Source organism: Camelus dromedarius, chromosome 5 (assembly GCF_036321535.1).
Source record: "Camelus dromedarius isolate mCamDro1 chromosome 5, mCamDro1.pat, whole genome shotgun sequence".
Taxonomy (NCBI): Eukaryota; Metazoa; Chordata; class Mammalia; order Artiodactyla; family Camelidae; genus Camelus; species Camelus dromedarius.
The window spans coordinates 80,665,780-80,683,504 of NC_087440.1; the positions used below are offsets into that span (position 1 = coordinate 80,665,780).

General features: G+C 34.6%; 1 protein-coding gene across 1 annotated transcript in view; it reads right to left on the reverse strand.

Moving 5' to 3' along the window:
* EML5 (EMAP like 5) overlaps positions 1-17,725 on the reverse strand; it is a 130,034-nt gene that overhangs the window by 12,484 nt on the left and 99,825 nt on the right. The window contains exons 27-33 of the mRNA XM_064486176.1: positions 17,317-17,443; positions 14,823-14,837; positions 13,091-13,099; positions 11,608-11,686; positions 10,334-10,463; positions 8,081-8,179; positions 7,091-7,111 (exon numbers count right to left, since the gene is read on the reverse strand). Of these exons, the coding sequence (XP_064342246.1) occupies positions 7,091-7,111; positions 8,081-8,179; positions 10,334-10,463; positions 11,608-11,686; positions 13,091-13,099; positions 14,823-14,837; positions 17,317-17,443 (480 nt within the window). The remainder of the gene's footprint in view (positions 1-7,090; positions 7,112-8,080; positions 8,180-10,333; positions 10,464-11,607; positions 11,687-13,090; positions 13,100-14,822; positions 14,838-17,316; positions 17,444-17,725) is intronic.

Here is a 17,725-nt window from a genome sequence, read left to right on the forward strand (position 1 = left end):
TTTTTTTGCCAGAGATGAATATTATATAGGTCTTCTGTAATACAGAAACATTTTTATAAATGTACAAAAAGCACCTCTGGGCAACCCATGAACTATATTCATCTAAATGTGACATAGATAATGGATTTTCAAGAAACATCACTCAGTTATTTCTGCCTCCAAATTTAGTATGCCACAAATTACAAAGAATTACATTTATCTAAAATTTAAATAGCAACTAATTTTAAGTTAATTGAGTTACTGAGCTTTTCAAACTTCTGTAAAAAATGAGACAGTAAGAAGCTCATACTAGGAATTTATGTCTTAAAACATACAGGTATGACTATGTTATGAGAGTGTTACACATTTAGACTGTTCTAAATTTACATAAGTAACAACATTTAAGATTTAAATTACTGGAAATTCTCAAGGCCTAATTTACTAAAGAAAGATTAAATTATGTTCATTATGTATATTTTATTTCTCCTGTAATTTGAAAATGGTCATTCGTGATGCTAGAGTAATGCAGATACTACTCTTACGTCTCCCCTTCCTGTGGGCCAGCAGACAGGCGTGCCTCTCGTGGGCCAGGCACGCTACCTGGGACATCTCGTACTTTCTAATCCCTATTTCTGGGCAGCTATGTTTTCCTATGAACTCAGGCTCAGAGAAGTTAAGTGACTTGTCACAGGTCACACACAACTCAGAGCTGGCAGAGTTCAATACGTAGGTTCCATTTTTGCTCTTTCCACACCAAGCTGTCTCTGGAAAATCAATTCCACCAACTTTTTATAACCATTCTTGACTTTTAGTCTCCAGTATAGAGATGCCGTAAGGGTCTCTTAAAATTACTAAGTGGATCTCATAAGAACAGAAGTTCTAAAGGACATTCTTTCTCATTCTCTAGTTTGCCTTTGATGCAGCATAGTTAAAACTGTATTTAAAAACAAAATTTTAATACGGACTGTATTCCGCCCTTTAGTTTCTGCAGTGGACAACTCTTTGCAGTACACCCAGCATCCATTCCCTCTTTCCTTTCTAACAAAGCTCTGATTTTATTCAGGAATCCACTCCTCCCTCAGGCAGTGCAAGTGACTCAGGGGAAAGACACTGTGCACTCAGCTGATTAGTCTGAGCCCACTGTGATAATACTTCCTCACTCCCCCACCCCTAACATCAGTGATTCAGTTCAGTAACCCAGATTCAAGCCAATCAGCACACGGTATCCCCCAATGTCTTCTTAGTACAGGGTCTGGCTCATGTCTTAAAATGACTCAACCAGGCTAAAAAGGAGGCACGTTTAGGTCATGGTTTTGAAAGAGGTTTTTATCCTCTTTCCCACTTGATGGAAAAGAAGGAAGCATATAACTCCAACTGCTACTGGCAGTCCTTTTATAACACAAGTACAGCCAGCCTTATGGGTGAAGCCAGTGCTGTGGATGGCAGAGCGGAAGAGATGGGAAGCACTTGACTCAGCAAACTCAGACCACCCTCCTCTTCACTCCTGTGTGATAATACATTTCCTTACCTTCTGTTATTAGGGGGCACACAGAGGACCACTAAAGCCATCTAATGCACAGCTGCCTACTGGGACAAACAGTAACCAAGAGCAGGGGGTCAAAACGTCTTAAGGATCAAAATGTCAAATTCTTACCTCCTGACACAGTGTCTTAGGTGGGCTGAAAAGACCTTTGTCAGCGACAAAGGATGTTCCCTTAGTGTCTACTCAAAACACACCTATTGTATTGAAAAGGTGATTATACCATATCTTTTCTAATACATGTATTTACTCTCTCACCATCTAAAGTGACAATTTCAAAATGTTTCCCCCACCTACTTCACCACCTCCTTACTCTCAGCTGATGAAATAAAAGCCATCAAGAGAGGAGCTTCCTTATTTTCCTGCCTCCAAACCTACCAGTTTTCTTGCATTTGAACCCACACTCCCTTCATTTCTTATGACTGTAAATCATTTCTCCCTGCCCAGCTATTTCTTCCCAAGTATTCCACTATTTCATTTAGCCAGTTGCTCAAGCAAAAAATTAAGTTAGTCTTGATTCCTCACTTTCCATCAAGCCACCACATCCAATTCATCAGAAGGAACTGCTGGATTTATCACCAAAACATATTCCATTATTTGTCTAGTTCTCTGCATTTTCATTTCCACCACCCTAGTTTAAAATGTCTTTTGCTTGGACTACTATGATAGCCTCCTAACTTTCCTAGGGGTTCTTTCCCCTCTATATTTTTCAATAGCACAGAGAGTGATTTCCTGAAAGTATAAATTAGATTACATCACTCCCTTGCTTGAAACTCTCCAATGATTGGGGGAGGGTAGAGCTCAGTGGTAAAGCGCATGGTTAGCATGCACGAGGTCCTGGGTTCAATCCCCAGTCCCTCCATTAAACATAAATAAATAAACTTAATTACCTCCCCTCACTAAAAACAAAACAAAAAAACCTCTCCAATGATGGACTGTGCACTTAGCATGTATCCAAACTCCTCTCCATGATGTGCAAAGCCCTATGTGACTGATCTTACCCCTCTCTACATTCATCTCAGAGGCCTTACTCCAGTCACACTGACCTTCCTGTTTCTTGATTGATCTTTAGTGTCTTCACAGGAAAGAGTTAATATAAACAGACCTGAGGTTATTATCATTAGAAGCGCCTACTTGCTAGTGTGTAAAAACTTAACTTTTGAAATTTTCCCTATTTTGATAAGGCTGTTTTCTCTACCCGGGGCACTGAATACCTGCTTTCTTCTGGGAGTATGCTATTTCAGTAGTTAGGGCTTTGTGCCTATGTAACCAGCCCCCAATAAAAGCCCTGGACTCTGAGTCTTAAGTGGGCTTCCCTGGGCAGAAACACCGCATGTGTGCTGACGCCCCCGGCTGCTGGTAGAAGCAGCAGGTTCTGTGTGACCCCTGGAGGAGTGTGCTGGGAGAGACACAGAAAACCTGTGCCTGGGTCCTCTAGACTCTACTTTATGTGTATTCCCCCTGCTGATCACTTTTATAAGCCACAGTCCTAACTATCTCTGGGGCCTGTGATTCCTCCTAGTGAATCACTGAATGTGTGGGAGGTCTTGGGCTCCCAAACCAGGCCTCAGCCTGGAGCCCCCAGATCACCCTTCAGCTATCATTGTTTTATATCATTCCTGGCCTAGCTAAATGTTATCAGCTCTGAAAACACAAGTACTGTGCTTATTGCCATCACTCTGTTTGTTGTTTTTATCACATTTGTCACCATCTTAGATCACATTATTTTAAAAAGTTTACTTATTTATTTTTATTGCCTGTCTCCCTCTAGGCAGGAGTCAGCAAACTTTTACTATAAAGGGTCAGATAAGAGACAAAAATTGAAGATATTATGCAGGTACTAGTATAATAAAAGAAAATAAATTTCAACAAAATTTTTGATGAAATTCACTGAGTGAAAATTTTTATAATATAGATCTACTAATGATAGTGAAATTCCTTTTTAGGGATAATAGTTCAGTTAAGTGGGGTTCAAAGTCAGAGTTCTTTATTATCAAAATCAATTGCAAATGTTCATCTGTTAATGATAATCTGTAATAGTTTGAGGCATTTCAACTCTGAAAATGTCTCACATAGATAGGTACTGTCAAACACAAATATCAATCCAAAAGTATATGATTTTAACTGAGCATACTAATCACTTGGAAGGCATTGAGAAAATTCTATTAGAGTTTTGTCTTGATATCTGCTTTCTAGCATGCATTACACTGCAAAACAGTAACTTTAAATTGAATGTTAGGTGGAAGTTCCTCAATTGTACAGTTAAACAGATTTTGAAATATGGAAATTTTCTTTACACTTGCATCAAGATCTAAAAAATGCTGCTGGAACTCTAATTTGAGCCCAGAAAATGTATTTGCTGCAAATTTGTGTGGGAATGGGAATCTCGCTTGTCTTAACTTTTGATACCATGAGAAATAGATAATGCTGTTTGATGTTACTTGTAATTCAAACATTAGTTGCCATCAAATGACTTTCCTGCAGTATAAGTTTCATATATAAGCAATGTAATTATAATTTCAGGTTGTAATTGTAATGTCCCTGTAATTTCAGGTTGAATCATTAAGCAACATTATCAAGTCTGCAGCAAAAACTAACTTCCAAAGCCATTCAGTTTTCCATAATAGAGATTTAAGGCAGTTCTTCTCATTCAGATAAATTTCAGTCCTGGCTCTGAGCTCCAAAAAAATGTTACCACCACTAAACCACTGAATCACTGTGGGGTAGGGCAAGTCAGGACATTCACCTTCTATTTCTAACATAAAGTAAAGGGACTGATGATGGTTAAGTCTATGAGAACAAACAAAATTAACTGTTGATTCTCAATAACAAAATCCTGCTGTTCAATTACACATGATAGATTGAAAGTTTTTCCACAAACCACCTGCTGATGAATAACACAATGAATAACCATAAGCTTCAAATGTCTTAAATTTTTACAAGCTTTGTAAATTTAACCAAACCTTTTCTGCTCTAGCTCCACACATATTTTACTACCATCAATTGCAATACATCTTAGCAGATTCTACTTCAGGTTGTACTGAATTAATGCTTTCTTAACTTACTTGAAAATACTATCTTTTGTAACTGTTCCATGGAGACCATTCATAGAAACAAATTCTTCAGTCACTTAAAAATCAGCACTGATTCCTCAAATAAACAACTGGCAACATTTGTTGCCCATCAAGAGCCAAGGGAAACTATTCAAAATCATCTGCCCTTTTTTTTTTTGTCTTTGTTTTTAATGACGGTTGATATTGTTCCCGATGTCCTCAATTCTTTTAGTGACAGTTTTTGCCAAAAAGTTAATAGTCTTAAATAAGTTTATTTTCTCTGGACACATGCTTGCTGCAATCAAACATGATTCAATTAGCTCACAGTCATAAATAGCTTTTCTTGACTGGCTAATAAATGAGTAATTCATAACCTTAAGTTGTAGCCTCATTTTATTTTTACTTTTGGGAAGAAATTCTGTTATAATAATATATTCTTTTTAAAATTTTCCATTTTTTCTGATATTTGCTTTCCTGTGAACTGGGAATATTGTGATAAAGTTTACTGTGAAAATACTGACATATATTGTATTCTTGCAGCCCAGCTACAGTATCATTGCATAATAAACACAATGTTTTACCATCTAATTTGATAACAATGTAATTCACACTTCACTGGGCCTTTGGAGTTTGACATTCAAAGTCTACTTTCCTTCTCCTTGCCTTGTTTTGACATGATAGATATACACTGGTTAAAAAACAAAAAAACTGGCAGCAATGTGGATGGACCCAGAGAATTTTATACTTAGTGAAATAAGTCAGACAAAAAGAAAGACAAATACTGTATGATATCACCTATATGTAGAATCTAAAAAACAATACAAATGAATGTATATGCAATTTAGAAACAGGCTCAGAGATACAGAAAACAAACTAGTGGTTACCTAGGGGGAGAGGCACAAGGGGCAAATTAGGGGTATGGGATTAAGAGATACTAACTACTATGTATGAAATAGATAAGTGACAAGGATATGCTGTACAGCACAGGGAATTATAGCCATTATTTTGTAATAACTTTTAGTGGAGTATTATCTGTTAAAAAAAAGAATCACAATGCTGTATATATGAAACTATGTAATGCTATACAACAACTACACTTCAGAAAAATGTAGAAAAGCAATATGCATAGCACTCAAAACCTGTCAAGCTATAAAACAGAATCACTGCAATTTGTAGTGTGCCAAGCAGCAGTGCAAAGCAATGAGAATGTTATAAACAATCTCTGTTGAAACTACTCAGCTCTGCCGTTGTAGCACAAAAGCTACTCAGTTAATATGTAACTGACTGAGTGTGGTTGCATCCAATAAAACTTTATCTATGGATACTGAAATCCGAAGTTCATATACTTTTCATGCTTGGTGAAATTTTACCCATCTTTTGATATTTTCCAACTATTTAAACTAGTAAAAACTATACTTCGTCATGAGCTGTACAAAAACAGGTGTTGGGCCAGATTCGGCCCAAGGGTTGTAGTTTGCTAACCTCTGCTGCTGAGTGTAATTCAAGAGAGCAAGAACCTTGCCTGTTGTGCTGGATAAATTTGTAGCTGAACAGTCAAATCACAGAATCATGCCTTACCCTAGAGGATGGGAGGGAAATGGATAAAAGTCACTGAGAAATGTTTTCTTATCAAACAGCTAATTCTTTTTTCTAAAAACGGAAGTATAGTTGGCTTACAATGGTGTGTTAATTTCTGGTATACAGCACAGTGATTCAGTTATACATATATATATTCCTTTTCATATTCTTTTTCATTATAGGCTATTACAAGGCATTGAATATAGTTCCCTGTGCTATATAGTAGGACCTTGCTGTCTATTTTATATATAGTAGTTAGTATCTGCGAATCCTGAGCTCCCAATTTATCCCTCCACACCCACTTTCCCCCTTGATAACCATAAGTTTGTTTTCTATGTTTGTAAGTCTGTCAAACTGATAATTTGTCCTATACTACGTAAGCTGAAAATGAGTTGAAAAAGCCTAGTTGTTATAATATCTAAAAACAACAGACATGTATTGTTTATCAGTTTTTTAAATTCACAAAGCCATGGTCAAAATCAATACTAGAAAGTTATTTTCAAATCTTTGAATGCTCTGTTGATCTAATATGTGTAATAATTAAGATGGTTACATGAAATAATAAAATTTTAAAACATCTTATTTTTATGCAATCAAAAACTGACTCCCATTTAAGACCAAGTTTTAATCCCACCTTTACTCTTACCAGCTATATGATACTGGCAAGTTAATATCTCCTATAAAGAAGTCTTGTGACGACTAAATAGATAATACAAGTAAAGTGCTTCTAACAGTGCTTGGCACACTAAAAAGGTCAAAATATATTAGTTTTTCAAAAAAACTTATTATTGCAGATTGGACTCAGTACCATGACATTAAACTAATGTATTCTTAATGAAAAAAAAATCAAAATAGGTTTAAGTATATTATTACTCTATAAAAATTTGCACTATCGTGACTTAAAAATATGACTAAAACAGAAAATGATTAATTTCCTTACCTGACATGTCTGCTGAATCACCTACAATGAAAAAGTAGCAGAAAAAGTTACCCATGAATAACATAAATACTGTAAGAAAAATTTGTAAAAACTATATTATCATAAAATAATAATTTTAAATAATTTAAGTAACTGTCATATACAAAATTAATTTTATTATGTAAAGCTGAGTATACTGTAAGTGAAGCCACTAACATATGTTGTACACCTGAAACTAACATAATATTATGTTAATTACATCTCAATTTAAAAAAGGAAAGAAGTGGAGAAGAGAGTGAAATTTCTTGAAAGATTAACTTGTGACCATGACATTTCTTCAAAAGAGAAAACTACAGCACTAATATGTTAAACAAAGTTGCTCAACAAAGAGAGAAAAAGTAGTCGTCATAGTGATCACTGACTGTAGAGATGTCCATCCTCTCATCATTTTGCTTGTGGAGTTAGGGCCTTTGTTTAAGTTTTCTATAGAGTTGAAAGAAGACAGCGAGATAGGGGATTTCAAAAACAGTTGGCAAATTCGGTGAATGCCAAAGAGAAGGGCAGAAAGGCTTCACTACTGTGGACAGACTTCCCTTCTCTCTTCTTCCTAGCTTAATGCCTGCTGCGGCAGGTGCTCTGCCTCTGTCAGTCTAGTTACTTCTCAGCTCCTCTTATTTATCCTTTCCTCCTCAAATTCTTCTTTTCTTCTTGACACACTATTAAATTAAAAGTTTCTGGTGACTAGAAATGTCTGCTAAAAGACTAAAGTCAACTATGTCAACCATCATAAAACAATTTACTCTTAATTCGGAACCGTCTGAACCAACTCAGATAACCAAAGTGAGAGAAAGGTACCTGGAGGCTAATAATCTGGTAAAACTGGGTGTGTGCTTTATGTACAAATGCATTTCGAACAATATCCGAATATACTTTAGTTTTTTCCCTAGCATACTGAGTTAATTTGAGCAAGACAATTACTTAAAACTTTCTTTTTAAAATACAGAAACATACCTACTTGGCCAGTTGCCACTATGTTGATAAATTTGGGGTGCTGATTTACAGTGAGGCACAGAATATCATCATTATGTTCCTGATAAAAACTCTGAGTCCCTATAAAAAGAGAATTTGAGAATTGAATTCGAAAACTTAAGGTAAAATAGTCAAACGTACTTATTCAGAGTAATAAACTGCTCTGTTTAACTTACTTGCTTATTTAACACCCATTTTTTGAGCACTTAATAAATACATTCATCCTAAGGATGGAAAAATGACTGAGAAATCTTTAAAGTAACAGAACCCTGAAAGGCATAAACCATGTAATACAAGGTTGAAGACATAAAATGCCACAAGAGAATTAAAGATCAAAATGCTATGGGAGTTCGTAGCAGAAATAATTCTCATGAGCAGATGGCACTCCTGGACCAACATGACAGATTCTGTAAACATGAAGGTGGGTGGGGAAGGGCATTCCAGGGAGAGGAATACTTTAAACAAAGGTACAAAAGCAGGAAAGTATTAGGTATGCATATAAATGGCTCATTTGGCTGAAGTGCAGGTTAACAAAGAAGAAGAGTGAGAAATACGGCTGGGAAGGCAAATCGGAACCAGAATTACAGAGGATTTTGGAAATCAGCCTGTTACTAAATTTCATATTTATTCTGTAGTCAGTAGGGAGGTACCAAATAATTCTGATCAAAGAAGTAATGTGATTCATCTAGTAGTAGTGACAGTGAAGAGATCTTAGCAGACTATGACCATGAAGGAGGTAATAAAGGTAGGCTTGTCCAAGTCAAGCAAAGAGGTGGGCAGTGAGGTCAGGACTGTAGATTGGGTCCAGATTATATAGAGGACAGTCAACAATAGGTCCTCCAAAAAGCAAAACCAAACAAAAAAATTTAATAATGACATTTAACATATCTAACATATAGATATGTTAAAGTAACATATCTTTACTTAAAAACCTCTTGAAGTGAAATGTGCTTCATATTTTCCAGGTCTGAGAGTTCAGTTAAAGGAACTAACAAGCAATTATATGTGCTGTTGGCTAAGTGAGTATATCTGCCAATAGAGCAAGACTTCTCAGACTGTAAACATAGCAGTGTATCCCCAAAATGGTGAGAGGCCAAAAAATCAGAACTGGAGCAGGTGCCTAGTCTTTCCTCTGCCCCTCTCAACACACCCCATCATTAGAAAGGCAGCTAATTAAAAATCAGAAAATTACAAGCATAAACATGAACGTGTATTTACACATTCATCCTATGTAGCTTCTCTTTTCTTATTCTTCTCTATTCCTTTGAAGGATATGTGAAGCCTCAATTAAAGAGGATTTTCTCTCTAAGAAGTTTTTTTTTTTAATGACCTAAACTATTAAATGGAAAATTGCCAATGATTTGTGTAATCTTGGTGAACTTTTTCTTTAGGAAATGAAAACAGAAATATCATATATAATGATTAATACTGACCAGGATTGTGTGTGGAGGGGTGGGGATTACAACTCACATAATTCACTCCACCTGTTCAGAATGAGGCTACCAGAGGAAAAAGTCAGAAATATTTGGACTAGGTAATCCCTGTTTTTACATACAACTTCCAGAATTTGTGAAGTTTACCACTATATGTACAAAAACAGAATTCAAAATTAATACTGAGTATTACTAGTAGGATTATCACATCATTGGTCATCAAATGATGCTAAGAGAATTTTATTTGCCTTTCAATAATATAACTGGTTAAATAAATATCAAGAAATGTTTTCTCATATTCTTGAATCTACCAAGGTATCATCAGTCAAGCCACAGGCAAGCAGCTTTCTTAGCTAACTTTCTTGGCTTTCCAAGGCCTCAGTAAGAACACCGCTACCCCCCACCCCCAACCCCCAGCAATCACTCACCCAACATGCTACTTTCAATTACTAACTATCAAAGACAACCATCCAAACCATCCACTTTTCATGTTTAGGTTATGGAGAAATAGAATAAAGTTACAAACGGTTTCCCTATAAAACATGGTTTCAACATACAGTAATCCTTCACTTCTAACAGGCACCTATGAGCACTTTGCATTACAAAATCCTTTTCTGCTGTTACACTCTCTTAAGACTTAAAATTTTTTACTTGAAATATTACTAAAAAGTTCTACAATATGAAATATTTATTCTGGATTCATGCATTTTTATCTATATTTTTAACAATGAATTTTAAGATGCTAAATAAAGATTCCTAAATTAAAAAAAAAAATGAGGAATGGAGAATCAGGGTTTCCTACCTGTAGCAACATTGTGCAGAATTCCAACAGATGCAGTGTGATAAATTATATCATCACCATCATTTAAATAGTGAACATTATTTCTACAGTCTCTGCCTCGATAGCCAAAAACAAGCTCCAACACAAGGTCCTATAACAATGACAAAACCATTATACAGTTCTTCATGTGTAAATGTTCATTATTTTGCTGTATACAGTACTGGTGTCTTCAGTCGAAATGGAGGATGCATTTTTGATGTTTTGCAAACTTCAGATACAAAATTAAAGTAGACATACCTCTCTATATAATGTGTTTTGGGCAGCTGAAACACATGTTTCATAGTTTTCTATATAAAGTTATAAAAATGAAAAGGGAATCACAAGGTCATCTGATTCCAAGAATTTCAGTTCTTTAGATTTCATGTGTTAAACATTGAGATACCTCTTGGGCTCAAAAGGAGAATATATTGATTTGTGTTAATTGTTAGTAAAAATATCTGATCTGCATATATAACTCAGGATAAACTATGTCCAAGTGATGTACTTTTAAGGATCCAAACAGTACATCAGTATTGGTGCACAAAACTAAGCACGCTATCTCTGATAACTCATGCTGAAGTTCTAGCAGGCAATTCTGCTATTCAAAGTGTCCGTTTTCACTGATTCTGTGAGGCTGAGTAGGAGAGGAAATACAACAATCACTCTTCCACAGCTTTATGCCTTGTTTTTGACCTCATTTAGCACAGTCTGCTTGTTGCTGCTGATACTGGGATTATGAAATGCCTGAGAGAACTTCCCTTTTTTGTTCAATTATTAGTGGAAGATTTCTTTGCTTAGAAGCAGAGCCTCCATTGAACCCTACAGTGAATACACCGCATGGGGTAAAAGTTCCTGACTTGGTGTAAATATTAAATCTTTAACTTACAAGTTCAAACCACTAAGTATAAGATGCTGCCAAAGGTGCCTATGCTTCTATAACCACAGATCATTCCATACATTTACATTTAGAAGTTCTCTGAGATACACAGTTCAATTCAGGGTATTATTCAAGGAAAACTAAAAAAAAAAAAAAAGACTAATTAAAAAAAAAGGAACAGAGGATATCAATCCAAGACTCACACTTGACAGTTAAGCAACCACAACCAATTTTCACGACCAAATGAAAAAGAGTATTCAATGCATTTAATTTCATAAAAAATAATGACAAGATTTGGGTGTTTTACAAAAAGGAAACAAAATAAACCCTGGATACCTTTTAAAGTACAAGTTAACACCAGGGAGTGGGTTTTCCTCACCTCTATGGGTCTCTTTTTCTTGCCGACATTGTTGGTCTGAAGTTTCTCTGGCTGTGGTGGGGCCCTGCTCACGGGAGGCCTGAAACAGGGAAGTGAGAAAGAGGAAAGGAACCCATCACTGGGTGCCTTCTCTGAGCTTCTCCCACCCGGCTTCCAGAGAGAGATGTCTGACACATTTCACAAAAATGAACCCAATCTGTGTTTCTCACTAGACTCTGCCTTCTATATCTTGATTATCTTCTAAAGCAGGAAGGTGGAAAGAAAATGTTAGACCTTCTATTCATTTTTCTTTTAATTTCTTTGCTGTATGTTTCATAAATGTAACTAACAGCACAAGAACAGACTGATTACAAAAATATACAAATGTTAGTTTTACACACTCAAAACCTTCTCAGTGGGGTGCATTATCAACAAAGCCTGGATTATTGCTCTAAAGTAGCTATCACAGTATCTTGCACACGGCAGGTATTCAATACATTCTTCTAGAACTGAATTTTGAAAACATGTCTATAAACTTTCTATACTGTTGGCAACATAAATCATGTATGAGTTCAAATTTGTACTCATGACCTGCTCTTCTGTGCCTTTTCTCTTCTCTTCCTCCTGAAGTCCTCAGTATGGTTATCACATCACCATCAGTTTGTCAAAGCAAGACATTTTGCAGTTACAAAGCGTTGTAAACCATACAACACTCTGTAAAAGGTTATTTATTACTGTTGCCTCTAACTCCTTCTCTTCCCTTATTCTCACTATTACATATTTATCAACTTTACCTACATAGTAGCTATCAAACCTAGCCCTCTCCTTCTCTGTTTCCACCACTAGTTCAGGATCTATCTACGTATATATGGCATATAGAGTATCTATTTTGAATCATTTAATTCAAAGGGAAGGCTCTATCCTAAAACCCTTTAATTAAAAAAAAATCCACATCATTCAGTTTAGCTTTAACTCAGATAACCATTATTCAAATGTTTAATAAGCTGGACAATGAATCAAAATTAGTGTTACATCAACTTCCTTCTCTAAATTTTATTAATTTTGTAACAACTAAATCAGAAAATGACACAAGTTAACTTTGTAGTGGAAAAATTCCAACATTAATGAAGTAAATCCATACAATTAAAGGCATAACAATATACTTGCATTCTAAAATGATTTTCCAGTTATACATCTATAAAAAGTAAATGAAGTGTTATGTCCTGAATATGTACAAAAGAAATGTGCATTTTCAGGGGTAACATGAAGCAGAACGTAGAAGTATAAAAGCACGACTGATGGGACATAAAAGTTAGATGCACTTGCAACACTTTTATATATAGAACTTTTCAAATTATCATAAAAAAAATCTGTTTTTAAACCTTTTTTGGAAACCGGGAGTAGAGGTAAAGAACACCAAGTAACAGCTCACTAACGGTAAATAAAAAAGATAATATAAACACGAAATGAGGCCTCATAGAGCATAACATAGAGAGATGATTACCTGGAACCTCTTTCCAGCAGCAGATTAAAAAAGGAAAAGATTACAACACAAATTTGAATTTAAAATAGTAGTAAAATATTTCCTGTAATAAAATATTTTTATAAGTTTAATGCAGATAAACTATACTGCATACAGTAAAGGCCTATTGTTTTTATTTGCTGCTGTTTATAATAGTAATTATAAGGAAAGGCTTAAGTTACCCCATTAATGTCAGGGAAATCAGAAAAAAGAAGATGAAAAAGGAAAACAAATTAGAATTCAACATGTTCTATGTTGTAAACATTAAAGCTTGCCATTCCTATTTTTCCACAATGCAATCTGAATTTCAAAGAAAATATTTAAGCTTATCTAATGGTAAATAACTTAAAAGGCTGGTAGCACTGGTGTAGCAATTAAGAAAATTGTCTAAGGAGACTAAGCTCCCCCTAATCTGACCCAAGGAGGACCCCCAGTCTGCCAGTCTAACCAAGCAGGCAGAGTGAGTCTCGGGACAATGCTGGATTTGGGACTTTGCTAGCAAAAGAGGACACTTAAAAAAAAAAAAAAATTCCTTAATAACATAATGACCAAACAGAACTGGAAGTGATAGCAGAAGTTAATCTCATCCATCCTCCCACTGAAACCAGGACTCTTTTTTACATATCTAGAACATTCCTTCACAGCACTGACAACAAGTGGTCATTTACTAAACTCTGCATGAACACTGCTTGTGACAGGGAGGTCACTTGTACAGAACGTCATTCATATCCAAGACAGTAATTATATTTCCACTTCGTTTTCTTTTTTTTTTTTGAAACCAGGGATTCCCAAAACAATGAATTATTCTTTTTGTGAAGTGACCTCCCAACCTTCCTTTACCCTGTGCTTCCTCTAGACGACTGTAAACTGTCAATGTCCCTTTAAAAATAAAGAGAACAGTCCTGAACAAGTTATTCCAGATCTGACGCTAGGTCTGAATGTTTTATTTCTGTTAAAATAGTGTAAGATTATGTGGGCCTGTTTAGAAGTCACAACACATTCTATCCTATCTTTGCACATATTACCTCCTGCTTAAAACAGATAACGAATTCCTGCTGTTTGCAAAATAAATTAAGGAGTGCCTAATATTTGAGGTTCTGCACAATCTGGTCTCAAATCTACTTTTTCATCCTATCTGCCAGCATTTTCCTAATGGTACCTCTTTTATTTCTAAAATAGACTAGGTTTTTCCACACTGTTGTGTTTCAGAAACTGAAGACATTTTCGTTTCATTAAAGGTAGCTACAAAAGCACCCCAAAGACTCCTTTCTTGTACATACTTTATTAAACATACAAAAACTAGTACTACCCTATGTTAATGTTTTAAAATTAATATATTAAACATGCATTAAATGAAGCTAATAGGTTTGCTATAAACTGAAAAAGTTTTCACTGATAAATACGTGTAATTGTTTTTACGAGTCTTTGAAATTTAAGGAAAAACTAAAACTATCTTGAGTATAGGAGTTTGTGAAGCATTTGTAAAAACACTGATCATAATGAAGACCCTCACAACAACACCCACATGTTGTATCTATAAATGTAACTCTTTTGTAGGATTTGTCCTATTTTATTTTCTGATTTCTTTCTCAAAAAATGTAGTTCAATGTTTTATGGGGGAAAAAAATCAATACCTTAAAATACCATATACTATAAAAACTGAAACAGAAGAGTAAATTTTTGAGTAAAATACTTTCTTTAATAAAATACTTACCTTACTACTCCCTGCCTTCAAAAGGAGCAAGAAAAAAGTAAGGAGACATATATGAAAATTGATGATGAATAAAATATCATAGTTTAGTAAACAGAATAAAGGTAATATGTCAACAGAATTCTAAGGAAATATGAAAACGCCTAAATTTTGTCACATTGTTTTGAATATTTTTATTCAAAAATATTGGAAATTTGATTGACAGTTACACAATTACCTTAAAAACATATGATCTGCTATAAAATATTTATAGAAAAAGAAAAATATAAAATTATTAAAATTGTTTAGGAAAAAAGACTCCACGAAAGCATCAAGTTGTTAAAATAAATAAAGTTGTCAAAGTTGTTCATCAGAAATATTTTCCTTTTAAGCAGATATTTGACAAGCATTTGTTTTAACTGTTTAAAAAGTGTTTTGTTTGATAATATATTTTATTTAAAACACGAAAACAATTATGTCTACAGACCATTTTATCTCCTTCCAAAAATTCAAAGTTGGTTCATTTTTATCTCCTTTGATTCTTTCATTATATTGAAATGAATCCAATAATGAAACTCCAAACTATGAATCACAGTAACGACTTCTGACTTGGCATTTTCAGCATAACTTAGTAGAATTGAATTGTGAAATACTTCGAGAGCAAAATGCACAATAAATCAAAAATAATTTTGAAAAAGTTAGCTGTAAAAAATACAAACTAATAGCAAAGATTACAATTATGACAGTGTCAGCAATTCTTTGTGAGTAATACAATGTTTCCATCTGTCCCAACCTGGATCACTTCAGCAATGAAGAGGGAAATTTAAGTGTTTTACCATAAGAGATGGCCTACAGATTAAAATTAGGCCATATTTTCTGACATACCAAATTTATTGGATAAATGATATTTTTCTTTAAAAAATCAATATAATAAATGAAAAAATTAATGGGCATGTCTAGAGTTCCTTCTTCCCTATACATTTTTTTTTACTACCTGCGAGATATAATTTCTTTTAGGTAGTATTAAGCACCATACTGCAAATATCCTAGTTTACAAACATCTGTATTTGTGTGCTGACTGTTCTCTAATTAGTAAATACATATGTAGTGTTCATTACTTTGTGGTTATTTAATTTCAGAAAGTGTGACAGTATTAACCAGGTATTTCCTTACGTTACTTTGTATTTCCAAGGAAGGGGTGGTGAAGACTTACTACCTAAATTCTTTATATACACTATTTTATTTCATGCAACACCCCATAAATTGGGGATTATAATGCTCATTTTACCTCTGAGGAAACTGAGACTCAGAGAGAATGAATAGTTTTTCAAGGTCATACAACTGGCAAATGATAAAAATGAATATTTTAACCAATTTACCTGACTTCAAAAACTGCACCCTTTGCATTGTATGATACTGCCTTCTACCAAGTCGTTTCAACTTGGAATACTGTACAAGTATTTAAATGATGGTATGCTCAGTTTTCTTAAAATACATCTTTAATTTAATACTTTACCTCTTTCTATGTGAGGACAAAATGGATAATCACCCTCTACCCTGCTTCTGCAAGGTGACCCCCCACTGTGCTTTTATCTGAGGTATAACATCAGCAAACGGGGCACCTGGTAGAGGAGCTGTGGAGGCATCACGATCTCAACATTCCACCTGGAGCTTCAGGGCTTCTTAGTCAGACAGAATCTCTAGTTCTCCTCTTCTCTACAGTAACATGTATCTCACCCAACTTCAGGCTTTTTCCTTTAAAATCTACAGGTGCAAACTCAAATCCCTCTGCCTACGCTTTCCTATAGTAGCATTTCCACCTAGCTGAGCTCCAATGGTCTTTAGCACTATCCTAACTATATATTCATTTGAATTTTCCACAAATTCTCTTCAATGTGAATCAATTCCCTTTCATTTTTAACTTTTCCCTCAAATATTAACTTCTCATAATAAAAGTTTTCCTCATCACAGCTTTCTAAAGGAGAGGTAATGCTGTTTCTACTTTCCATTCCTTCTTTGTCATAGCCTTATTTTTGACTTGCTGATTCTAGACAAGAACCAATAATTCCCATTAGAGACAAGCTATACTTCAACTTGCTTTTCTGGAAATTTAAAAATAATGAGTTTCCATCCTTGATTAAAGACACATGGATAGAAAGGCCTTCTCACACAATTTAATCATTTCTCTGCTCTTGTGCTTCCTAAAATATAGAGGTATTGAATTCAATTTTTATTACTTCTTGAAACCCTGTCACATACATTTATAAAAGTTAGTAAATAAGATTCCTTTAATCATACAGACTTTATATGTAGCATCATTCCCTAAACTACTTGCAAAAGACAGCGTCATCACCAAAAAGTATTTAAGGACAAACACTTTCTAAGAGGTGCTGGGAACTATAAAATGCAAGAGTACCACTGTTACTTAGTTTTTGCAAAAATTCATTCAGTTAAACAATTAATTCAATTTTTAATACCAATATCTTTTTCTTTATCTAGTTTTGAATTTGATTGTTACCTCTCATCAGTTGAGGGTTCTTTTTGTTGCAAATGAGGCTTGATTCCAAACATTGGGCGAATATTTGTTGATAAGGCTCTGATGGTGTAACTGATTTCATTCTCCCTTGTAACATCACTGTCATAGCCTACCATCAAAATATAAGAATTATTCTCTATGATATAACTGAGGAGCTCAATTATAGTCTTAAAAATTGGATGTTCAACAATATGAAGTAAATTAAATAAATTGGGTTATAGTCCAATTATGAAATAACATACAGCCAGTAAAAATGATGTAAAAGAATATTTAATGATAATGTTCTCAAAATAATGCTAAGTGATAATAGCAAGCTACAAAAAATAAACTCAGTAAGACATCATTTCTGTTAAAAAATATAATGTATATAAATGCACATACCCCTATGGAT